Source organism: Oryzias latipes, chromosome 23 (assembly GCF_002234675.1).
Source record: "Oryzias latipes chromosome 23, ASM223467v1".
In the NCBI taxonomy this organism is placed as follows: domain Eukaryota; kingdom Metazoa; phylum Chordata; class Actinopteri; order Beloniformes; family Adrianichthyidae; genus Oryzias; species Oryzias latipes.
Window position 1 is genome coordinate 18977499 of NC_019881.2, and position 26671 is coordinate 19004169.

General features: G+C 40.1%; 1 protein-coding gene across 11 annotated transcripts in view; it reads left to right on the forward strand.

Annotated features, from left to right (window-relative positions):
* ppfia2 (PTPRF interacting protein alpha 2) overlaps positions 1-26671 on the forward strand; it is a 153972-nt gene that overhangs the window by 46819 nt on the left and 80482 nt on the right. For 2 of the 11 annotated variants that reach the window (XM_023952406.1, XM_023952409.1), the window contains exon 1: positions 14308-14742. The exons of 8 other annotated variants lie outside the window; for them this stretch is intronic. In XM_023952406.1, the coding sequence (XP_023808174.1) occupies positions 14569-14742 (174 nt within the window). In that variant the 5' untranslated portion in view covers positions 14308-14568. Of the gene's footprint in view, positions 1-14307; positions 14743-26671 lie in introns of those variants that run through there. One more of the 11 variants, XM_023952410.1, reaches the window with a different exon arrangement.

A 26671-nucleotide genomic window follows, 5' to 3' on the forward strand; every position in this document is an offset into this window, starting at 1 on the left:
TTGGGTTTGTGTTCTTGCCCACTTTATTGCTCTCCTTCTTTTTGCCCTCATGCTGTCTCCTGTGGATTCACCGCCATTGACCGACGTCACACGCCAGCACTTAAAGGAAGAGGAAGACGTTTGTGTGTCTTCATCAGAGTTCCTGAATAATCAGAGAAAAAGGAGAAAAGCTGGTTTCTTATCTACTGAATCTCTCAGAAACTTGACCTTGTTTATTTCGAGTCACCATAGCAACCACTCAGCTGATCCCTCCCGTGCTGGAGGGATGCCTTCAGTGGTGGAAACCATTTTTTTTGTGACAAAGCAGACATTCATGGGATTCATTCACATGTTTCTTTTTTTTTTTTTTCAAAGAATTTACATGAATCTGTCCAAATTGAGGGCTAGAGGGGCTTCCTGGGTGGAGCAGGGAGGTCTTATAGAAGTGTTTGTGCGATCAGGACGACCGCTGGCAGCTCTGCATGTGCCGGTTCTGGTGGTTAAACTCACACATGTCTGACCTGGAAGCGTTCTTTTTTTTTACTGCGTAAAGTTGGTTTGGTTGAAAACCTTTCAGACTGCTCCAAGTGAAACAGACATAAAAGCACTTTTGAAATCACTCATTTACATTCTCTAACCTGTTCCGTTCTTTTTTCCTTCTCTTCTCTGTGCCTCCTTTGCTTGGTTGGACTCTGCATGGACCCTGTTTACCGCCCCCGTCACCACAGGTAACAACAGCTTTTCACTTTCCCGTGTTTTTCTCCTCTCAGAGCCTGGGTGGGCTCATGCAAACACCTGCTTTTATGCACATGTGGACAATGCTTCCCTAAAAAACATGTTGGACTAAATTTAGGTTTTCAGGATAAAACTGCGAGGTGGAGAGATTCAAAACATACATTAACACTACTTTTTTTATTACATTTTTTCAACTGATACTGAAGCACTAAAGGCAGAACGTTCTGAGTTAAAAAGCCAAACGGCTAAATCTGGATCCACGATGAGGAGGATGTTGCGTCTATTTGGATCCAGATGTTTTCTGGATGTTGATTGGTCGAGTGTATAACATCACTGTGCAATCGATTTTGTGGACGTATGGAGATAAGTTGTTGGGGCTCAGGAGAGTGTGGTTGCACTTTTATTTATTGACTAGTATTCCTTTATTTATCGGCGTTTACTAGTGGTTTCTTCTATTGTTTTTTACCTTCACTCTTATTACGATCCCAGGAAACTCAATTTCACTTTGTCTGCAATGCAGCTGTATGAAGGGCAAGTAACAATAAAGCTTGATTGATTGATTGATTGATTGATTGATTGATTGATTGATTGATGTTGCAAGCCCAAGATAGGTAAGAGGAATGGACATTTTTTATGTCTCTAGCCCTCATCATTGAGTCAAAAGGCCACATTGTACAGCATTTTTTTGTTAACAGTAAACCTTAGTGGTCATGGTGTAGCGGTCATCTATGTTTATTGATGCACTGATGTGCATTAATGACGCCATGGAGCGGTAGTACCATGTGAATTCGAAGACACAATTTGTTCACAACTATCCACTTGGAGAAAGAGGGGGGTGGGGGTAGGGAATTAATTTGGATTTGGTCTACATCGTGAGGTCTCTGGAATTGACCTGACATTTGTGCAGAATTCAGGACTTGCGGTTGTTACTTCATCATTTATTTTACTTGGCCCAAACTGACTGTATATGAGAGCCTGACTGACTGACCCCCCCCCCCCCCCACCACCACCACCCACACACACACACCACCACCACCACCTTCCAAACAGGAAGTACCCGCTGGTTCCACGAAGCCAAAATCCCATAGACTCCCGTTAACACATGTTACTCAGTCATTTTAGTCGTCAGAAAAACCATTCTGGCTGAAGTTATTTAAGTTATAAACCGGCCAATCAGACGCCTGGATTAAAGTATGTGGTCTCACATCCAAAACGTCTGATTGACAGATTTTGCGTAGCCTAGATGCTTAGTGTCCTCATCTGGCTTCGACATGGCGACGTCCGCATGGTGAAAAAATAGCGACTTCATTGACTTAATTTGCTTGAAGATGGAGGTAAAGTATTTTCTATAGATGACGTCACACTCACTCAGTCCAGGTCTCAGATACAGTCAGTGGTAAAAACTTCAAGTTTTGATCTGAAAGTTTCTTCTGGAACATTTTTGTCTCTGGGCTGCACAGTGGGGTAGTGCTTAGCACTCTTCCCTCACATCAAGATGGGGTTCAAATCCCAGCTGGGTCCTTTCGGTGTGGAGTTTGCATGTTCTCCCTGTGCATGCGTGGGTTTTCTCCGGGCACTTCAGCTTCCTACCTCGGTCCAAAAGGTTCATAGGCCAGTTAGTGTCTCTAAATTGCCCCTTGGCGTGACCGTATGGTTGTGTGGCCATGCAACAGACAGGCAACCTGTTCAGAGAGTACCCTGTCTGCGCCCAACACTAGCTGGGATAGGCTCCAGCACCCATGTGACCCTGAAAAGGATTCAGCAGGTTCCTGAAGATGGATGGATGGATGGAGTGTTTCCGTTTCTTAAATGGTTTCACGGTGGTGCCCTCACAAAGATGCTCAGAGATGACACTGGAGTGAAGGCTGATTCAAGCTGATTATCATGGGAAGATCCATTTTGTCAGTGTGAACTCTGGCTGCTAAAAATGTAGAAGTTTAGTGTTAAATCTTCTACCCTGCTAATAAAAACATAGTTACACATATTTATCAGACCCGGATATGAAAAAATAAAATCTTTGGGCTTTTGTCACCTTTTAGAGGACTGCTATTTAGATGTAATGCACCACTTCCCAGCGTTTTCTGTTACATACAGTAGAAACTTTATTAAACTCTTTTGTTTTTGTGATGCAGCTGCAGCATAAGAGGCAATTACAGGCAGCAGCTGAGGCAAGGGCCTTTCAGTGGCGCCTGCAGCTCCATTTTACTGCTGTTCTACACAGAAATGCGCCTGAAACGGTTTCATTTGCTATAAATACTGAAACCATGCAGGAAGCAAATCATTTCCACGCTAAAAAAAAATAACGCAACAAAGTCTGAACTACAGGTAAATATCTAGAACAAAACTTTATAGATTTACGCAAAGACGCTCAGCTGGAAATAAAACGTGACGATGATACCTGGCACAAATATGAGGCTTAACAAAAAAAAGCAGAGGAAACCTGACTGTGTCCTTTCTTTATGTGCAAGGTAAACAGCCAGTTCCATTTAAGAGTGTCTGTTTTGCTGGGAATAGTCTGACAATTGGAAGATTTTATTGAAGAATTTGGTCAACTGCATGGAAAATAATTTAATTACAAGAAAAAAAAACTTTTTAGTATCCATATAGGTTTAATTTTGTAAAATGAACCCCAATATGTGTTATTGTTAGAAGAAGTAATTTTGTATTTGTCTTTCAAATGTGTTTTTTGCTCTCCTCACTCAAAAAGTCTAAATTGAGCACAAAAAGGAAAAGGATGCATATAAGGAGGATCTAAAATGTTTTTTTTAATAAAAAATAATCAGTAGATATGAATAGAAAAGCATAATTTAGTTGAAGCAACCATGTTGTCTAAACCTTCATAATAATACAAAAGAAATCCACTCTACTGGAGATTTCAGATGTAATTGTGGAAAATCTTTTATGATGCTCATCTTCACAATAAAAAAAACGTTTTCATCCATCTAAGCTCTAAGACCTCCACCTGATATCTATGAACCTTTAAAATAAGTTTTGACTGAAGTTCTTAATAAATCTCTGACCATATGAGCTAGAACAGCAGCACTTGAGAACTCATCGTTTCTAAAGATTCATGGTTACATAATTCTGTAGCAGCTCTTTGTTAGAGATCATGACTTGAATCCATTTGAGCCAAACAGACATTATCTGAGCCCGGAGGGGGAACTTTGTGCTTCAGGGTTATTGATGGTAATCTTTGCTGTACAAGTCTGCCCCCTTGTGGTGAAACGAGGGTGGATTCTAGTTGAAAGAGCCATAGAAGGACATTAGATTAGATTTGAAAAAAAGATCGATTCTACAAAATCAAAGTGCTCAAAATGTTTGTCTTCATTAAGTCAAACCAATCTTTATTTATACAGCACTTTTCTGACAATGTAGCCTAAAGTGCTTCATCATAAAAGCACTTGTTGAGTGGATGTTGTTGAAGACCAAAGCTGAAGGTGGAAGTAGTTTCTATGATAGATTATGATATAATTTTCCAAACAATTTACTAATGTTTTAATTATTTTTATTAAATAAAAAAAACAAACTTAGTAACTTGAGTCATCAAGGGGTTAGTCAAAAATTAAATAGAAAAATAAAGGAACAAATTAAGATTACACAACTTGCTTATACGCAACTTAAATGACAGAAAAAGCTTTTTAAATACAATTTAAGGGATTCGATTCAGAGAGGTTTATTGTAAGTTTATAAAAATCTACACTCAGCGTCCACTTTATTAGGTAAACCTTGCTAGTACCGGGTTGAACCCCTTTTACCTTCAGAACTGCCTTAAATCCTTGGTGGTATCGATTCAACAAAGTCCTTGAAACATTCCTCAGAGTTTGGTTCATATTGACATGACAGCATCACACAGTTGCTGCAGATTTGTTGGCTGCACATCCATGATGCCAAACTCCCGTTCCACCACATCCCAAAGGTTCTCTATTGGGTTGAGATCTGGTAACTGTGTAGTCCAGAGAAGTCCATTTGAGTCCATAGAACTCCATGTCATGTTGAAGAAAGCAGTCTGAAATGACTCCAGCTTTACGACACGGCGCCTTATCCTGCTGGAAGTAGCCATCAGAAGATGGAACACTGTGGTCATATATATGGGGATGGACATGGTCTGTGACGTTGGAACAATGCTCAATCGTAGCTAAGGAACCCAAAGTGTGCCAAGAAAATATCCCCGACACCATTACACCACAACCAGCCCAAACTGTTGATCCAAGGCAGGATGTAATCTATGCTTTCATGTGGTTGACGCCAAATTCTGCCCCTACCATCTGAATGTGCGAGCAGAGATGGAGCAATTCTCCAATCTTCTACTGTCCAGTTTTGGTGAGTCTGCGCGAACTGTAGCCTTAGTTTCCAGTTCTTGGCTGAGAGGAGTGGCATCCAGTGTGGTTTTCTGCTGCTGTTGCCCATCTGCCTCAAGGTTGTTTGGTGTTCTCCTTTCTGGACCATTCTCTGTAAACCCTGGAGATGGTTGTGGGTGAAAATCCCAGTAGATCAGCAGTCTCTGAAATCCTCAGAGCAGCTCGGCTCCAACAACAGTGCCACGTTCAGAGCAGCAGATTATCTTGATCATATCTGGATGTCTAAATGCATTGAGTTGCTGCCATGTGATTGGCTGATTAAAAAATTGTGTTAATGAGCAGTTGGACAGGTGTGTCTAATAAATTGGCCAGTGAGTGTAGATTAGGGTGAATAACGTGATTTGGGGGTGTCAGGACATCCTTGATTGATGTGATTTACTACGCTGATGCATTCAGAAGCAAAGAAATCACTGAGTCTGAAAAAAAATGAAAAGTCAATATGCAAACTTTTATGGTTGAATAAAACAGGGTGTTTTCTCAGACGCATGCCTGCACTTCCTGTTTCAGAATAAAACACACCAAAAAATTTTGCTTTAAATCAGAGACACATTTTCTGAAAGCCAATCAGGAGGTTTTTATGTACAAAAAAGAGGTTTCCAAACTGCAAATTCCTTCTGTAGAAAATAATAACGGTATTTCCCCAAATGTCTGGTCAAAAAATACTAGTAAATTACAAGAAAAGGATTCAACTTTAAGTAGAAATGTATGATATCAACGTGTTTTAGAGAAGATAGTGAAGAATTGAAATTGCACATTTAAAAACTTGGATTTTTAACGTGATTGCGGCCTGGGAAACATAATCACAAAATAAGTAAGAATGAAAACATAATCACAAAATAAGTAAAAATGTATAAAGATGAAAAAAACAACAGAAAATTTTTGAAATACATGAATTAGAAAATAATCATACATCTGACCAATCAACAATCATGACTTTGTGATGTTCTTTTGGTGCCTTTTTTTTGGGTGTTCATGCGAATATTTATTAAATGTTAAAGATGAAAAAATGTACGTTTAAAATATTAGATTGGGGCTGGGAATTCATAACTTTGCTCTTCTTCTTCCCACTCCTTTTTCGGGCACTTTTTGTTTATCATCTTTATTGAACTATTTTATTTTGTGTGTTAAAATCAAATCAAATCATTTTCTTTAGCATCTAATCCGAAAAAAAGTCTTTTGCAGTAAAAAGTCCTTCATATTGTTACCAGTAGATGGCGTCATAAGACAAATTCTGATTTCAGGTGCAGCTACAGTTTGTCATTCATCAAGCTTACGTCCCCCCTCCTCCATGTTGATTGATTTCTGCAAAGCGATGATGAGGATGATGATGATGTCCTGAACCGAGCAGCAGAACCTAAACGGACTCCCGGTGACGGGCTGGTCGAAGCCATAAATCACAGCTCATTTCTGTCAGTGTGCTCTCATTGGCTTCCTAATGATCTTTATCGGGTTAAAGGAACAGCCCGCGCCAGTCCGGGTGGAAACCAATGATTTTCTGCTTTCCTCGTCTAGACGGGCGGTTATTGCAGGTGTCAGGCTTTATGAAAGCCCCGGTGACGATCTGGTGTCAGCCTTTTAATGCTGTCAGCACGGATTTCACTTCACTTCTGCTCCTCTGTCTGACTCCTAATCAGGTTCTGTGGAGACCGGCTGCAGACATTTCACAGAAAGCTGATGCTAGGATTCTGTTTAGCTTCTCTGCAGCCTTTTTTTTTCTGAAAGATTTAACCTTTTTTTTTTTTTTTTAGGCCTAAAGACACACTCCACTGTGAAAGTGTCCCCAGTGGTCTATTAATTATAATTATGAATTTTTGAGCCAAAGTAAAGAAAAAAATGTTTTTTTTCTAGGACATAGTTCCTGCAGTAGTTCATTAAAAACGTGCCTCTAAGGTGTGTGTGGGGGGGGGGGTGTTGGGGCAGTGCAATCCCTCCACCGCTTCCCCTTCTTGTTGCAGAGAGCAGTGTTGCATTAATTATATATTTTTTACAAATATTTAACTATAGGGTATAATGTCAATAGCCTATATATATAATTTTCTTTTTTCTTTAGAAAAAAGGCCGCAAGAACACGTTAAAAAACACCAAAAACACAATTTTAAACAATAACACAAATGAAAGATAATGAGAACACTTTCTGCTCAGCCCGCGCTCATAAAACTTTTCCTCCTCCTCTCATCCGGCTCTCACCTCAAATATAACGTGCTAAATTTGAAGTTCGTCTCATTACCTCAGAACTTCAACCTTGTTTTCTTTGCCTCCTTAATTTAATTACTTATGGAGCTTCAGAGCCGCAAAGCAAAACTGCAGCAGAAAATTCTTTTTAATCTCCCTAAAAGGAGGCTCGCTTCTCTATGTGCAGCAGTAGGATCCTTTGTGAGGCTGGGGGGAGAGGGGGGGGGGGTAATGAGACAGTTATGAGATTGGGCTTTTTTGTTTTTTTTCCTGGTGCTGTAGAAGACTGAGTCCACACAAATTACGAACAGCAGAGGAGGGAGGAAAAAAACATAGCCACCAAATAAAGAGGGATCTTTTTGTGATGGATCACGTTAGTGGGAAGATCATTCCTGTCTTCTCAATGTAAGATGGTTTTAGGCTGATATTTCTCACAACAGAATTGCCGTTGATGGAGAAAATCTAATCCACAACGCATATTTCTGGGTGATTCTAACGTGTTGTAATGCTGCTGTTGATTGGTAGGTTTAGCTCTGTTGTTTTGCTCTAAGATGCATGCAGGAGGCACAACCGCCCACGCAGAGCTCCACATGCACACAGTAATGCCCGAGTCACAACTACCCTCATACTGCGGGGGGAAAAGGGGTAAATCAGTACAGGTGGGCCACGCAAAACATCAAGGTTATGGAAGTGGGCGTCATTCACAGACGGGGAGACTCTCTGAATGATCTCACGAACCCACACATGGAGACGTGTTTATCGGTGCTTTTGTAGAGCTCGGGGGCCAGTGTTGCACCCCTAATACCCACAAAAACTACTAACAGACGTCGGCTCTTCATCTGCTTCACCCTAACCCATGTGTGTTGTACAAGTGCTCACTACAACCTGTGGCTTGCAGCATCCCCGTAGAAAAAATGTGCATGAACATTCTCCCTCTATGGGTTAACTGAGCCGTGTGGGACCATGACATTTTCTGCAGATTGGTTTATTTTTTTTGCCTGCAGACACAAACTTTTGCAAAAAACTTTGCACGCTCCTTCTCCACCTGCCCGATAACCCTCCAGATGGAAAAGAATGATTGACAGCTCCTGCTCTGGAATCAGCATGTTTCCTCAGAAGTGCTGAGGAGTGCACTCCATCAGGACAGTCATCTCACTCTAAAGTGCTTCCACTTTGATTACTTTCTCGGATCATGGACTCAGATTTAATGTACAAGAAGACAAAGAAAAATCGTCACGTGTGACAGTGTCGAAAATATGAAGCCAAATTTAAAAGGAGCCTTGTGTTTTTGATCGATGGTTTATCCCGTTGCTTTAAGAGACCTGGCATTCAGAGTTTGGTTTTGAGGCATTATAAGGTACCAGAAGATCAGAAGCTAATTGATATTTGCTGTGAAGAGTGGAAAAAAGGGGGATTTGGATTGAGGGAAGCACAGGGATGAAACTGCAGGTTCTCACTGAAAGTAGCTTTGGGCTCCAAACCCAGCTGACCTCTTAACACCATTTTTAGGCTTTTCAATCTTAGCTACATAGAAAAATTAGTTGGTTTTTTTTGCAGGGATGACAAGATACTGACAAAACCTGCTCTGCGAGTCCGTCATAAAGGGGGAAAAATAACTAGTAGTCGACGTTTCCCGTATACGTTGATAACAGGAATGTGACGTTCTTAAGCAGCAGGAATTGCTGAGAGTGAAAGCAAGAAAAACCATAAATGTTGGTCCCTGATTTTTTTTTCTTCCTTAAGTTTAATTTAAATGAATGCTTCTAATTTGATCAAGATGAGATGACGGAAAGGGACGAAGCTGCTCAAACGTTCCTCTCTGTAAGGACAAATTCAAGTCTAAACTAATGGTTATAACTATTCTTATCTTCATTGTCATGATTGAAACAACTTAAGTTTTCTCACAAAGGCAAAAACAACAACATATGATAGTAAAGATAGTCTTTACAAGACAGGGATGTTCTTCTCATAAAGACCCACAGCTTAGGTTTAAAGTAAAGCTCAGAGTTCAATTGAAATCAGTCCCAAGTCCCCATCTCTGGAATTTGTCATAAACAATGTAGAAATAACTTTAAAAAAAACAAAAAAAGATACTTTCATTTTACTCCAATATAAAAAAGCGGTTTCCTGTAACTGTGTTGGACATCATTTTACATTCTGGATTTTCAGTGTTTCTAGTCATCCTTTAATTTATTTTAAAAGTGTTCCCATTGGTCTTTTACTTATTATGTCATTTTTAGCCAAAATCAAAAAAAACTGTCATTTTCTAGGACATAGTTTCTGCAGAGCGGAATCCAGATTCCAGTTCAGGCGTGGAAAACAAAGACGTTCATAGATCTATTTGTTTGCGAGTGGATGCATCGGAATGGAGCGGAGCAGGAAGACTTCTTCGTCTGCTCTTTAATTATCCCGATTTAAATAAAGAAATACTCATAAATGCAATTTATGAGACATTATTTTATATACATCCTCCATGATCAGAAATATGCCACAAGAACGTGTTAAAAACATCCTTTTCATTGGAGCAGGTCTTTAAAATGATGCAGCTGACACTTGGATTTCAGCCTCGCCTAAATGATTGTGGTTTTTTTCAGTTCACTACTGTAGGAGCTGCCATTTGAAAATGCTTGTCTTTTTACTAACAAGGCTTCAAGAACCCCAATCTTAGTAAGAGTAATTACATCACTTTCTATCACTGCTCCTACATGTAAACTGGATTTGGATTCCTACCATTGTTTGCAAAGATTTCTTTTGAGAAATTTAGTGTTTTGGCAGGCCACTTTACCCATTATGGTAAGCAGAAGAAATGAAATTAAAATTGCTTAAATTTTCAATCAAATAAGCCAAAAAAAAAATACTGCCAAGTTCAGAGACTAACAAGGAGTGGGGACATCTGGTGGTCAAATGAAACCATGGCTAATGTTCAATGCCACGAGAGCAATAACCTGTTAATATTATTTTATTTTCATGCTGCCAATATTTTCCAACCTAAAATAGATATTGTGATGTCATTGGGAGACAGTAACAATCTGCAGCAGAAGTTCAGCACTGTTCTTGGCCATAGGAAATATGATGATATATTGATGATGATGATGATGATATTCTTCGACTATCAAAACACTTTTCCAGATTAAGCTGGAAAATAAATGTAAATTAAAAAAACTACTTGTAAAATTCTGCTTTAGGTTATCTCATAAACTCATTTATAAACCAGTTTAAAGCTTCATCCTCTACGCTACCATTTTTGTTTACCGTAAAAACCCTAAAGAAGGTCTAAAGCAGCAAAAACGACCATCTGTAAAGTAATAAATATAAATAAACCTAAAAAAAATAAATAATAATAATTAGCGTCTCTAAAATTTATGTCAGAAAAAGCAAACGGGTGCGGGATGCGTCGCAGTGTGCACACTAGTCAAAAACTGTTCCAAATGAATTCTGCTGCTTATTGATCTGATTTCTGTCTGTTTTTCCACCTGTGCCCACTTATTTGTATTGATTTTTTTTTTGTTCTCTTTCTGTCTTAATTGCGTCTCAAAAAAATAGTCTCCGATTCAGATCCACTTTCATGTTTTCATAATAATAATCAAAAATGCTCCAGTCGAGTCTATCTGGAAGCTCGCTCCTGGTTTCATCTGCTTGTCCTCTCCTCCAGTGTTTTATTTCCTGCAGCCAGATGGTATCGGCGGCTTGCGATTTCCCTCACGAGCGCGCTCTTTAGCGCACCCCCTGTATGCTTGACAATACCTCCCCTGATGTTCCGGCTTTGACAGGAGCAGGGCAGCGTCCATTACGGCTGTCCGCTCACACGCACGCCTGTTGATGCGATCAATGTGCGCGTGGGGGCATCACAGCAGATCTTTGTTAAATCTGCCCCCCCCTTTACCCTCATTTTACCTGCCATCACTCCCTTTCTATCCCTTTGACCCTGGTCAGAGCTGCATGTGACATATTCATGAATAAAATGCTTTTGTTTTTAAATCCCGGCTTTTCTGTTGGTTTTATCTCCATAGCAACCATTTTCGTTTTTGGTCGCCAAGGGGTGATGAACACGTTTGTATAATTTTTAGAAAAATTGTCAAAAGTAAACTTTTTGATTTTCTTGGCAAAAAAGGTGTTTTGTTAACCACGCCCACAGTCCTAATAAGGACATATCACATGCCGTATCATTTCGTTCAGCTTGAGCCAACGATTCATCGAATTCATTTTCACAATAGCCATCACATAATAATTCTGAAACTTCTTTTGGTCATCCTCGACACGTGTGGTTTGGTTTCATTTCTTAAACTTTGAACTATTTTATTTTTCGTTTCTCCAGGTGTGATGTCATCATTGTTTGGGTGGAAATTTGTGGCGAGTATGAGGCGTGGGTGAAATGTATCTGCTCAAAGGCGCAGGAAGAGAGAAGAATTGCAAAAACAGTATGCTGCAGGACGGAAAAAAGCGTTTGGAATATGTCTGCGGAGTGCAGAAGTTGTAGTTTCGAGGAGTCTCTTTCATGTGCTTGATGTTACTGACAGCCAGTGGAATATGATGTGAGGTAAAGCAGCATGGAAAGACCTAAATAGGCAGAGACACGTGTGTTAACAGAAGGTGACAGAGCAGTGCAGCCTGAGGGAGCTGAACCATCAAAAACCTTTTTTTATGACAATATTTGCAAAAAGAAATTCAGAACTTTGGAGCTAAAACTGTAGTGTTGCACCAAGAGATAATCAAGATCCGAATTTGACAGTTCTAAAAACGTGACAGCAAAGCCTCGCCACCTTCAAGTCTCCAGTCAGCTTGTTAACAGCATGTGTGCGACACGGAGCCAGGCGTGTTGGCGACCAAGTATGCTAATTCTAACCTGTCACTGTGTCCCTGGAGAGCTCCTGCAGCCCTACGGAGACCTATCAGGAGCTGCAAACCTGCTATTTTGGCTCAAAAGAGAGGGGAGCCGCCTCTGGAGCTGCTGTTCACAGATACACAAGCAGTCCAGCTCCAGTCAGCCTAGTCAGTAGCACATGTATGACACAAGCGTGGAGTTCCAGAGAAAAGAGTCAAAAATGCCAATGGATTGTTACTGAGGGTGGTGATTTGATTCAATTCATGATATGACATTAAGAATTCACAGATGAAACCACAAGTCTTAGTATTTAAAGCCTCCCTACTGATGCACCAGCTCTTCCCAGCATGCATCTCTCCTGACAGGGGGGGAAAGTAAGGAAAGGGATGTTTGACACTGCTGAAGTCTTTGTCTTGAAGAGTCCAGAGGCTAACAAGGCTTTCTGAAAATTCACCTGATCACAGACGACTACTTCCCCTACAGAGAACTTCCGCTGGGTTTGCTCAGTCCTAAAAATGACTTTACCCCTGGAGAACCCAGAACATTTGGGTGTTCATTTTAGGTAGCAGCAATTACAAGCGGCCAAAATTAAAAAAAAAAAAAAACATAAAAATAAGGAAAAAGGAAAAAAAGAGTGGCCAACTTTCACCCTGTGACTTCTCCAGGATTAAGAGAGCATTAGATTTAAAAGTGTTTCAGGTCTTTTTGAGCATCGATTCTTACAAAATGATGATAAAGCAAACAAATATAGACATTTTTATTTTAAAGATGATCAAACCTTAGTGCATTCTTTATTGTTGTTTCCTTGACACTTTTGCCAAAAGGATCATCATTTCCATTTGCATAAAATTATTTGAAGTCTTCCATCTGAAATTAAAATGGCTTCATTTTATGATTTTTAATAAAGAACGGGAAGGAATTAGATGTACTTGATGAATATTTGACATAAAACTCCAAGTTATGAAAGTCAGATATGCATGGTGGAGTAGTGGTTAGCACTCTCGCCTCACAGGGAGTTCAAATCCAAGCTGGCTCCACAGAGAATTTGAATGTTCTCCTTGTGCATGGGCTTCCTCCTTCCGATCAGATATGCTTCATAGGCAAATCTAAATTGTCCCGATGCTGTGAGAGGTGTAAATTTGGCTGGGATAGGCTCCAGCAACCCTAGGAATAATGCAGGTTCAGGAAATGGATGGGTTAAAGTCTGAAACATCTGTTCTTCTACACCAGGGGTGGGCAAACTACGGCCCGCAGGCCATATGCCACTCATTAATCTCTTTAATTCACCAAGATAGAATATATTGATAATCCTTAATAATAATGATAATGTTTTTGGATCCACTTTTTAGAGCTGCATCACCTATCCATGAACTTTTGATGCAGGTAGGGGTTTGTGTTTTTAGAGTCAGACATTTTTTGTGTTATAGCATTTTTCCCATCACATGAGCGCAGCATTTCTCCAAGTTTGCATTTTTCCCCCTGAGGGACATCAACCAAACGGCGGAATGAGTACTAAAGTAAGAACCAAAGCCACAGTTGCAAATCAAAAACCTGCAGGATGTTCTGTTTTAAAATCTCTACATCAATTTTCAGACAAAATGAAATCATTTTTTCATCCAAATTCCATGTTTTTCTTTCTCTTGGGAATTAGGCTACCAAACACTCCACGCATTTGCTCCTGGTCCGGCCCTTCTTTCAGATTTTAGAATGCTTTGCGGCTCACCAACCAAAAGGTTTGCCCACCCCTGTTCTACACGCTTCTGCATCCAGATGCATGAAGTGTGGAAACATCTCTGGGTATCTTCCCTCAGAAATGAAGCAGCTGTGTTCACTCCCACCACGCATTTCAGGAAGTCTTCATCAACTTCATCACTCAGAGAACCATGACTAAGATTGGCTGATTTGAATAAATTCCCTCCATCAGGCTGTCAGCTGATCTCATCCAACCAACTGTTTGCATTGATTCTTTAGGTTTGATGGAAAAAGAAAAATGCTGTTTAAAGTGTGAAGCTTATTATTTACTGTTTTATTAAATAATACCCTTTAAATGTAGTTTATTTAGGAGAGAAGGGCTCTAAAGGATTCATGTGTTTGTGGAACAAGAGAACAAACGTGTGCAGCTGCTCTCTGCGTTGTTGGCTGAGCCCGGCTCTGATGCTCTGCCTGATTATTGGTGGATGAGGAGGAGGAGGAGGAGGTGGAGAGGAGGCGGTAATCCGCGCGCATACAGAGCCGTCCGCGACGCCGGCAGAGCTGCTCGGAGCGGGCGTGGAGGGGAGCATGGACCCGCCGTGTTCTGCGCGTCATCCCGGCCGCTAGACGCTCGCGGAGATCCGTCATCTGCACTGGAGCGCGCGCAGGAAGCCGAAGAGTTGCTGTCACTTTATGTTTTTTTTGGAAAAGATCTACTATAAATTGCGTTGGGTGCGTGTGTGTGTGTGTGTGTAAAAGAGGAGCGCCGCGCGCTTCCGGAGCGCTCCACCACCTTGATGTCGGGAGCGCATGTCATCAGCTGATCAGAGACCCTCATTCAGACGCGAAAGGATCCTATTTTTATTTTTATATGTTTTGGGATTGTTCGTCACCAAAGGGATTATGATTTTCTCTGATATGAGTGCCGGGAGCAACTCCCCGAAGGTTCACCCACCGAATGGGACGAGGTTTTACACATTCCAGGCAAGTGAGCTGCTTGTTTCAGCGCCTCTTCTGCGCCTTTTACGCAGATGCAGCGTTCCCGTTTGTCTTTCTTCTCAGCTTTGTGGTGCGTTTGAGTGCAAAAAATAGCCCAGAAAGAAGGAGCTGTGCAGCTGTTATCGTGACATTTATTGTGAGACTTTGCAGAACGTTGGGTGTTTCCTACCTTCAGCCTCATTTCTCCAGGATCCTTTGGTGGTTTTTGCCAGAGACAGCCAGCCCCACTGGTGAAGGTAGAAAATGAGAGTAGCAGAGAGAGTTTGGGGTGTCATATCCCTTTAAGCCCCTAAAACCACTCAGTTCATCCATCTATACACCCATCGTCTCATGTGATTTGATATCTCCAAGTGTTATTTTCAGCTCTATTTCTGACACCACCTGCCGGGCTTGGGACAGGCACAAGCAGGACACTGGTTTGTGCTTTGTCGATCTTTATTTCCTTTTCTTTTCTTGCTTTTATTGATCTATTTTTTGTATTTAGTTTTTTTTCTTAACAAACTCTTATTTCTCTAGTTTATTTAGTATTTTTTGGCCGCCACATTTATGGGGGCAGTTACATATTTAGGGGGACATTGTGCGCCCTTGCCCATGCCAACATCTGGCCCTGATTTGAAAGTGTATCCAAACAAGGAGGCACTGACAAACCTAGGTGTGCAGGCATGAGGTTACTCCAGATACAGTTTTTCTTTTTTAATCCTCGATTTTCAAGGAAAAATAAGGACAGACATGACAGTGGCTTGTATTGATTACTGTTCAGTTCCAGTGCATATTTCAACTGGGTCCAGAGCCGGCGCATGCATGGAAATGAAGCCCTGACACTGGCTATTGATTAAATGAGCGCTGCTCTTGTAAGGCAGCCAATCCTGCCTGTTTGATTGAGGGTTGAAAGAGAAAAAAAGGGGAAGATGTTTGGGTGAAATTTCACAGTGGATGCAGAGGGGCCTGCTGCTGCTTCTTCAGAGGAATAAAGAGGGCAAAATGCAATCACGGGTCACATTTTTGGAGTTTGACTTTGAAAGTCTGCGGTTTCCTGGTACTGAGAGAAACCCACTTTGAAGGTTGAGTTTTTGCAGCCTTTATTTTGAAAGGTTAAAACAAAAGTCAGCACTTAATCAACATCTTTCTGATGTCTGCTCCTACAGCAACTGCAACTCTTGAAGTCATTTGAAGGTATTCCTTCAAGCATCATAACTTCATCATTAGTAGAGAAAGATTCCCTGAGGGTTTGTCTTCTTTGGGAGAAGCTCCTCTGATATCAATCAAAGCTTCCAGGAAATCCCCAACTAAAGAGAAAATCCCTACCAGGCTTTTTTTTTTTATTCTTTCTTCACTTCTAATGTGGTTTAATGCCTGTTCCCTGCAAACAACAAGCATCTTCTCAACTAATGATAATAATTTCATGTGACTGCTCTTCCATCTTCATAAATTCTTTGAGGCAAATGGAATAAATTAGCAAATTAGCTGCGTTTTTTACTCTCAGCTGCTCAATCAAAGGGAAAAAGGAAATTTAAATTTGGATACATGCTCCCCCCCAAAAAGAAACAAATAAAAAAAACAACCACCCGAGTTTGCTGAGTTGTTTCCTGATCTGTACACAGCTGTGTCTACACTCTCAGCATCTCCTCTGACTTTCATCCAGCAGCCAAAAGGGGACCAAACCTAGATGCTCATCTTCCTTTCTTTCAAAATAAAGGCTTTCTCTTTTGCTAAATTGAGTTGGCCACACTTGTATGGCAGTCATTCTCACGTTCAGTGGCGGTTCTACACTAACTTACTCCCCAGCTTGCACCCTGAAACCCCCCCCCCCCCCCCCCCCCCTCCATTTTTGTTTGTTTCTAAAAAAAATTATTTGATGAGCTCCCAAACGTATTCTTGTCATATCTACAGAAAACAAAAGTTAAATCCGAGCCACTTTTGGATCAATACTGCTCAACACATTTCATCATAGTTTGTGTTTTTGATTCTTTTTTTTTTAACGTTTTTTTTAAAATAATTTTGTATCAGAAAGGTAATCTCGTAAGAATAAAAACCTCTCATTGGTATCTCCTCTTTCAAATATGTTCCAATAAAAAAAAAAAGGTCAACTAGAATGAGCTCCTTCCTTGTCTCTTTATCTGCATTTAGCATGTGATGTTGTGCGGTTTGACGTGTTGTTGTCCACAACGCCCTGCTGATCAGTTGGTCAGGGTTAAAACCCTGAAAAGTGAGGTAATTGATGCTCAGCGTTGGCCTTTGGATTTCCAATGAGCTCCGTCTGCTGTTAAAATGCATCCGTTTGACTTCCATGTTGTTTTCCACAAGAATGGAACATGTGACCTCGCCGTCTCTGCTAACGTTAAGACAAAGTTAAGGGCGCTAAGAAGAGGACGAGTTCATTGAAAGATATTGGATCATATGAGGGGAAGGGATGGCATTTTAATCAGCAAATGTACAGGTTTCTGTTGCAACAAAAAGACGTTTAGAGAAAAGAAAACATCGCAGAATCCGCGGTTTGGTAACAGAAAACACTCTTTTAGCCGGTAAAGCTGCACTGCTTTTTGTTTTGGTCTTTTATGATCCCTATGGAAAACATACATTTAACAGGTGTATTGCAGACTCTAACACAGGCATGTCCAAAGTCCGGCCGTGCGTTCAAATGTCAACTGGCCCACATGCTCCTGTCATAAAATCAGTAACATGCGTCCCCCAGCACTTTCTGAAAACTTGCGGTATATTGTGCAGGCTTAGTTAGACTATTTAATTATAGTCACAAAAAATAAAACAAATACTAAAAACTCTTAATTTTCTTGCATAAAATTACCATAAATGTCATATTTCCTTTATAAAAATGCCATAAACATGGATTAAAATGTTAAATAATTAGACAGAGAAAACATATGTCTTCAAAGTAAAAGCTGATCTGTTTTCAGCTACTAGCCTGGTTCTGGGTATTTTGTGGATGATAGATGGACATAAAAATACATATATAGTACAAAAATTGCTACTCAAGTATTTTTTAGTGTATATTAGCAGCATTGAGTCTTTCCAAAATAAAATAATAAAAATAAATTGTTCAGACTTCCAGTTTTGTTTGTGCATTTTTGATATGAAAAGGTTCAAACATGATATTTCTAGTAACAGTTGCTAAAATAAATTAGTGCTATCTGTTTGAACACTAATGTTCAAACAGTGTTAGAAAAAGGTTAAAAGGTTTTCCAGTTAATTTTTTTAACTTTCAAAATAAAAGCTCCCCATTTTTCTTTTTTTCCTTTGTCTCATCTGTGTAAAAACATTTTGCGTTCTACGCCTCTGAGCGCACGTCAACTTTTAATCTTGGAAATCCCCGCTCCTGTTGCACAACACCAGGCTGAACGCAAGGCCCCGCCCCCTCTGATGCATCTAGTGACGTGTTTGGTCACATGACAACGGGGCTGCGCTGGTTGTCAGTGCAGATGTTACCGTGCTCACATCCATGGAAGGTGGAAGCATGCATGCACATAATCCTTTGCAGTCACAACGCCCAGCTGTGGCAGCAAGCCCCGCCCTCCCCAGCTGTTTCATCCCAGCCAGCCCCTTGCACCCCCCCTCCAGCCTGTCACTCCTCACCCCTTCCTGCATCAAAAGTTCATGGATAGGTGATGCAGCTATAAAAAGTGGATGCAAATGATTGCAAACGTGTTCCGTTAGACTGAAGAAGACCTTTCAAATTCCTCCTGTCATCTCTCTCCAGACAGTGTCAGCCCTCCTTTTAATGTGTTTGCTCTGTCACTCGCCTCCTGACTGATGCGTGGAAGTTGTAGGCGCTTGCCCTATTTTTCATGTTTTCCTTTTTTTTTTTTTTTTTAATCAGCCCTCGTGCGTTTAAAATCTGGTCAGGGCAGATGGGGAAGCGAGTTTGACCCACTTTGATGGATTCCACGCCGATTAAAAGGATGAGCGTGTTTTCGAAAGCAAGAGGCCCCTGGACACCAGGGTGTGTTGTTGTTGTGTGCGTGGAAAAAAAGCCAAATAGAGGGCAGTCTATTTGTGTTCAGCAACACAAACCAGCAGTTTGTGATCATACAAGGAGGAAGATGCACTTGAGATGCTTCCCTCCCTTCCAGAAATAAAAAATAGTAATATTTACGCCCGGCAACAGTCCACGTTTCTTTTCGCAATTCTTCTGTTTTACTAAGCATTTAAGCAAAAAATTCGACCCCGACACATATTCACAAACTCACTAAATTTTGCACACAGCTAATATCCGGTGAAAATGGATTTTGGGCATAGTGAACGACCCCGCCCAAAGAACGATGACATCACAGTGGGAGAAACCATCAAAAAATCTCTTAGGGGGCTAAAATAATAGTTAAAATCAAGTGACGAAACCAGAACACACATTTTCTTTGCACAGTATGTGAAAAAAAAAACATTTTGTTCGAGCAATCTTCACAACATTTCACACACAAGGCTACAAATTCGAAGTTGTAAACAAATCTTCAGTTTTTAACCTCTTAAAAATTTCTTTAAGATGGGGGCTTTTAGTATCTTCTATTTAAGCTCCTACTATAGATTCTGATCTATCCTTGAAGCTATTTTGGAAAAATGTTGGTTTTATAGTTTGCAGATTCTGAATTGGTTTGAATTGCTTATTGCTTATTTATTGTTTTCGCGTATTTATTGCTTTCATATTTCTTCTTACTGGAATATTATGAATAAAGTATAGAGGAACTCTTGGCTCAAGCTGAACCAAATAATATGACAAACAATATTAATATATTGGGAATGTGCGCGTGGTTAATGAAAAACCTCAGTTGTCAAGGAAGTAAAAAAATGTACTTTAGCAGATTCTTCTAAAAATGACATCTACCTGATCGTGACCCCAGGGTGACCAAAAAATAATATGGTTGCTATGGAGATAAAACCAACAGAAAAGCTGCCATTTTGTAAAAAGTGGATCTTTTAAAGCCACTGTGGGCCATACAACACTTGCTGCCACTTTAATTTCAGTTGGATGCTGAATTGTGTCACTATATTAGACAAATACCTAAAATTTCTTCTCTAATAAGTCATACAGTGAAACCTTATTTTTGTCTTTTTTGTGTATTAAAATAAAATAAAACATATTTTTAAAAGAGTTTTGACGAGCCAGTAGACTTTATGTAAATTAAACGTTTTGTCAAAGATAATGCAAGAAAACATGTTCAGTTTTTTTATTTATTATTTTAATTTATTTTATTTTATTGTATTGTACAAGACCATGAAGACTTCTCTTTGACTATGAGGAGCTCCACTGGGGCTTTCGGGCTCAACAACTTTGCTTAAGGCCTCTACTAGGCCGGGACTTGAACCGGCAGACCTCTTCTCTAAGGTTAACTTTTTGCCATCTTTGCTGGACAAAAAATGTATTCTTGTAAATGCAAAAAAAATACACAAAATATTCTAAAGTGGTTTATTTATACGTGTAAATAATTTAGAATAATCCTTTTTTGAGGTTAATTTGGATGTGTTCAGCCTGATAACCTTTGGTTCATTTTGGGCGATCTCCGTGAGATTTAGGATGTGCTGAATTCCTAATATGCCGTATCGTGTAATGAGGCGGTCGGATGTCTTTCCCTGGCTGTCACACATCATCCTTTAATCTCCATGTGTATTATCAGCCAGATTTTCACACATGTTGAACAGAAAAGCACATTTGATGCGTAACGGATCTGCTCCCCCCGTCTACGCCACACATCCCACAGAGACACTCCTGCACTCCGGCCAAGCCACCGACTTCAATCGCCTCAAAGGCAACGTGCTCTCCTCACTGATGCAATTATGTTGTAACCTTTGCTTAGCTGGCTGCTGCTGTCTGATCTCACATAGCTAACAGTTTAGACTACAAAGGTTAAGCGGGTGATGTAACCATGAGACTCAATGACTTGTGATAGTATTGTTAAAAAAAATAATTTTTTATCATTTTTATATTTAACAATCCTGTTATCAAATATAAAAAGTCTTAAAAAAGTACTGAGTGGAGCCTTTGAGGTATTTTCTTCTATTTATATGGTTGTCTCTCTTTTACTGTTTTACAATACAGTATTGGAATAAGTTGGACTTCATTCAATTAGGAACATATAAAATACGTTGGTTTTTAACTATCATAGTTAATAAAAGTCAGATTGACAACCACAGTTGTGAACTGAATGAAAAAGTAACATTTGATCACCATCATTTATCATTTCCAGGATGTGTTACAGTCATCAAAGATGCTTTGAGAGGCTTTCATCTCTTTTATGTGCTTTTTAAAGTTTAGCCGGCCAAAATGCTGACTGTGTGTGTTTTGTAACGCACGTCAAAACAGCGTCATTCTCACCTCATCTGTCTACAGATTTGTCACAGGCACCAACATGTTCCCTTTAACAGCTACAGGATCTATTTAGAGCAACTAAACCAACTGGAGATGTGAATCTAGGGGGCCGGCATTTTAGTGTGAAAAGGGAGTAATGGCTGTCTTATCTTTAGATATTCCGTCAGTAATTACCACAGATGCTATTGTCAATTCTTTTTTCATTCGTTTAAAGATGTAGTCTGGGACATGTGGCTCCCTATTCAGTGTTGCCCGATATTTCTTTTGTCAGGAAATTGCTAAAATTGACCAAAATTATGACAAATTTTCTTTAACAAATGTGGAGTTTCATTACGTTTTTTTCTCTATAAAGACAATTTGTCTAGAAGGTTTCAGAAACAATACAAAAAAATAAACATTTTCACCTTTTTTTGCCTAAAGACAATAAAGGTTTTACAAACTATGACTTTTTAAACCATCTTTTTTTATTTTCTGCATGAAATATGGCATCTTAGCCTTTACTGTCTTTCCTTTCCCCCTCTTAGCAAATGAGTAGTCGCTGTCCGTGGTGCTGGAATTGGAGTGTCCGTCCATAACTCCTCTATGGCCGTTCAGTTTTATAGTTCTACTCTGCTTGGTAATAAAAGCTGTGGGACGTGAATGCTGAGGGTCTTCTTTCTAATAGAACTTACTCTAGATTTTGCTCTTTTTTTTCCTCTTTACGACCAACTATCGTGCTCAGATTGTAACTTAAATTCCACCCATTGTTGTCCGATTGTTGTACGGATCAAAAGGCAGCCCATGTGACGTCCCGTAGCCTTAGAGTCACTATTTAAGTAATTCAGTCTTCCAAAACCTGTTATAAGACTTCAGATTCAAGAGTTTATTTATTAATTAAAAAAACAATAAAAGAAACACAAATTTACAACACCCAAACAGGCATGTTCTCCCTACCATGACAAAGGTAGATGAAGGTGGAAAGATTTCATGTAATCCATGGACACCAGTGAAGATCACAAATCATTGAAGAAAAAAGGTTCAGCGCACTGTCTAGTGGGTCTAGATGACCCAGCTCCCAATGTTAAAGTGCCTAGGATAGCACAAGGGTTACATTACTACCTGTATATTTGACTAAATCTGTGAATTTTAGCATTTTTAAAAAAAAATTTTAAATGGAGTAGATAGGTCCCTATAGTTACTTCCTGTGATAATTCTTAATGCTTTTCTTTGCAAAATGAAAATTGAATTAATACGATTAAAATCTTCAGACAATAGATCAAGTATGTATAATTGAGGAGTTTTATTTTTGCTATTTTTGTTTTAATGTAGTTAATATTAGATTTCCAGGAAAGATTATCAATAATAAATCCCCAAAACTTGATTTCTGTTACTATTTTGATAGTAATTCTATTAATTTTTTAATCATATGTTAATATTTGTATCTCTATTGCTACATATCACTTCTATCATACAGGTTTTGTAAGTGTTCGTAATAACTTTTATTTTTTAGTTGTGCTACTTTTGGTTGCAGCTTTGGTTTTAAAATAAACAGATTTTAAGGAATTCCCCATCTTGTTTTTAAAGTCTGCTGCAGTTAGAAGAGGCATAGTGACCATTTAACACCTTCCCCATTCAGTCACGCGCCTCAATCTGTGACTGGATTGCTGACCTTTACCAAGGAGTTAAACGAATTATCTCGAAGTCGATAGACAAACACAAAGTTTGGATTAAATTAGCAAAACCTGCCAAAGAAAGTCAGACCTCTTAAATATAGGTGGTCAGTGCATCGATGCTACTGGCCGGTAAAGTCAGGGGTCCAGAACAGCCAGGATAGCATTTTTGTCTCCCTTTTCCCGCCGTTAACGTCACATTTTGGTACAATAAAGGGAATTCAGTTTGTACAGAAGATCTCATGTTTTTATATTCGAATGACCTTTTCCCTCCACCAACATTGAAATGGATGTAAGGCTGGCTTTTAAACAGACGCCACTTTTGTAGCCCTCAGGCCCAGAGTTCCCACTGCGGCTTCTGCCCCCACCCCCCACCCCACCCTGCTTTCCATAATACAAAATCAATACATCCGGTTGCAGACTGACGAGAGGATAAACTGCATCAACTCATTCAGCAGGAAAACAGACTCCCTGCATGGACAACAACATCCCACCGAATGTTTTTTTTTTTCTGTATGGGCTTGTTCATGGCGGGCTCCAAATGGGGAGGCGGTGCTTGGAAGGAAATTGTGATTGTTGTCCAGTCTGATTGTCTGGCTGTAAACATCACACCTGCTGTTGACGCTCCACATGGGATGTTTTCCTGCTTTGTTTCAAAGGGATGTTTGGCTCTTTAGGTGACACACCTATCCATCCAGGACTTTTAATGAAAAATAAATCTGTATGGCTGGAATTCAACCTGCAGAAGAGCGAGTTTTGCACCATTAAGCAATTAAAAAAAGAAAGGCTTTATGTCGTTTTGTGCACTTCCCAAGTTATTACAAAAACATGTTGTTTTTTCCCTTTTGTTTTTTTTTTGGAAACCTTCTGGCGTATATTTGCAGATGAGGAGTGAAGTCTGCAGCAGTGGCACAGATCACAGTTTCCTCTACGTCACAGATGCTAAAAATCCAATCCTGCTTTCATATTGTGTGCTCAGTCTATATTTATTCTAGTGAAGCTTTTAGTTTGCTGTAACGTGCAGGTTTAGTTCAGAATTGACCGCAATAAGAAGATAATTATGATGAGCACGAATGTCGTTTTTTTCTGTGGTTTTATGTGATAATCTGATTGAGAATGAGGAAACCTCTGCCTTGATTTTTTATCCATTAAAAGGTCTCTCTAAGTTCCTGATCCTGATTTAATGCTTCAGCTGCTGAGCTTCACTTTCTTTTTTGCAGTTCAGTTGTAGATTTCAAGCATCAGAAGTTTTTTCGAGAGCTGGGTTTTGCCTCTGCAATGCAGTTTGGGATGCTGTCATAACCAAAAGATTTAAAAGCTGCAGAGCAAACGGAACTCTTCTATGGCTCTAAATCCTGCACGGGAAAATACTGATAATTGTTCAAAAATGTTGTGCAATCTCTGGATCTGAGCTTCAGCAGCGTCTCTGTGCCTGTGATGGTGTGATAGCGGCTCGGAACGGGCAGCTGACTGCTGCTGGCTCAGTGATCGATCCTGACGGGAGCTGACAGCGAGCCTGGCGTGGCGTGGGGCCGTCTGACTGGGCCCCGCGGGCCATTCCAGCGCTGACTGGCGGAGGGAGCACCACCTGCTACTAGGGCTCTTGAACCATCGTGCAAAGACCTCTGCATCCACCCTTGGTTGCCGTGGAGATTGGCGTTCCCCTCAGGGCCAAATGGATTGCCACACCCATGGGTGTCTTAGCTGGAAGATGGTAGATGTGGATCAGGCCTCGCTTGGACCATCACGCTCTGTAGACATCTGCACAGCGGCTCGTACCGTGCCTGCTGCAAACGAGGGGAGCAAACATTGCTCAGAGAGGTGGAAGAAGGTCATCTCAACATGAGGGAGTTGTCTTCCGTGATAGGGCAAGCATGCGTGCAGAAAACCAGCTCTTGCCTTGTAGCACCGATGGCAGATCAGTGCAATGCAGCAGGAACTGAAAAAAATTGATGAACGCAACTCTGACTGCAAGAAAAGATTATTTTCCTTTGCTTAAAGCTTTTCGGTTTTTAGGATAACCCAAATTTTGGGCTTAATTTCAGCTTTGAAGTTGTCTTTGCTGTTTGTAAATTAGCACTGAAGGCTTTGATTATGTGATTTCTCCTGAATCAATTCACCAAAATCGCACATTTTTACAGCGGAGATTTATTTAGTCATTATCTAAAAAGCCGAGAGGCTTCGTTTGTCATCAGAATCTGTTAGCATAGAAGCAGCTCCTGGAGGCAAGTTTATTTAAAGGAAGAAGAAAAACAACCTGGAGTTTAGAGCACACATAGGGGGATAGTTTTAGCAAAAGTGCAACGTTTAAACCAGAAAACATCATTTTATGACCGATGCAGAGACAGATTTCCACTGGTTTCTAAATAATTTATCAGAAAGTATGGAGTATCGACTCTATTTTAAAGAAAGCACTTAAATATTAACACAGCTGAGTGAGGCATGTTAGCGGTCACATTAGGCCATACATGGAAACCCTCTGATCACTCGCTACTTTGATAGCTGCCAGCTTAACAACATATGATGGACTAAAGGAACCAAATGTTTTTGTTTCATGCAAAAATACAAAGAAAGTGGAAAAAACTGTACAACTGTTGAGATTCTTGTACTTTTGCAAGCATGTTGTGTTCTGGAAGACAGTTGTTAGGTTAGCATTCCTTCAATTCCCGTTTCTCTTAAATAATAAAGCACAAGCCCCTTTTTTTTACGCAGGTCTGTTCGAAGAGCATCCATACATCCTTTTTCTGAGCCGGATATGCAGTGGTCCCTCGTTTATCCCCAGAGTAACGTTCCAAAATTATCCGGGATAGGTGAAATCTGCAAAGTAGGATTACTAATGTCTGAAGTAGCCCAAAATCATTTGATCTTCTGTATCTTTGAACTCTTTGACTGTTACCCAGATCAACGTATTTCCAATGAATTCTGATCAGAATCAGATCAGATTCTGGTCAGAATCCACTTACCGTATTTTCCGGACAATAAGTCGCCCTTTTTTTCATAGTTTGGCAAGGGGTGCGACTTATACTCCGCAGCGACTTATATTAGAAATAAACTGAAATAAATACATTGTTAACCCTCCTATGTTCATTTGTGAGGAACAGAGATGATGTTCCTGGGTCAATATGATGTATGAGGTATGTTAAGTGTTAAGACAGATGTTAAGTGACTCAGAGAATCAGCAAACTTTTTTTACAGTAAGATCTTGAAGGCTAACAACATAATATTCTATTTTCCAATGATTTCATAGATTCAGAAATGCAATAAAAATGACAACTGTTTCTACAAATACAGGATGAAAACAGAGTATTAGTTGGACAATGATGCTTCATGAAAGGAATAAATAAATAAGTATAAGAAAGAATTACTGTGAAATTATGAGATAAACAGTCTGCTATGATTGTGTCATATGAGGTTGTGGAACTTATTAGTTCTTGGTCTCAGATTTTGTCAAATAAATTTCCCGTCAAAATGCGACTTATAGTCCAGTGCGACTTATCTGTGTTTTTTTCTACTTTATAATGCATTTTTGGGCTGGTGCGACTTAAACTCCGGAGCAACTTATAGTCCAGAAAATAGGGTATTTACACTGATTTTGTCAACAGTACTACAAAGTGGTTCTCTTTCCAGATGCCAGATGTCAGGGAAGAGAACCACAGGTCGGCTGAACCTGCGATTTAAAGATGTTGAGAAACGGGACATGAAGGCCGTCGATATAAACTCTCAGTCCTGGGAAGACCTCGCAGCAGACAGTCCAAAGTGGAGGGGCACCCTTACCACTCGGCTCGAACATGATGCGTGCATCAGACAAAAAGCGAGCTTGTAGGAAGTTACTTAACAATGACCACCTATAGCTGCGACTCCTGACGAGAGCTAGGTTACGTCATCTGTGGTCAACACTGACCGACGGAGGCCAACAGCACTGCAAAGTGCTGCACATGTCAACAAAAAACTG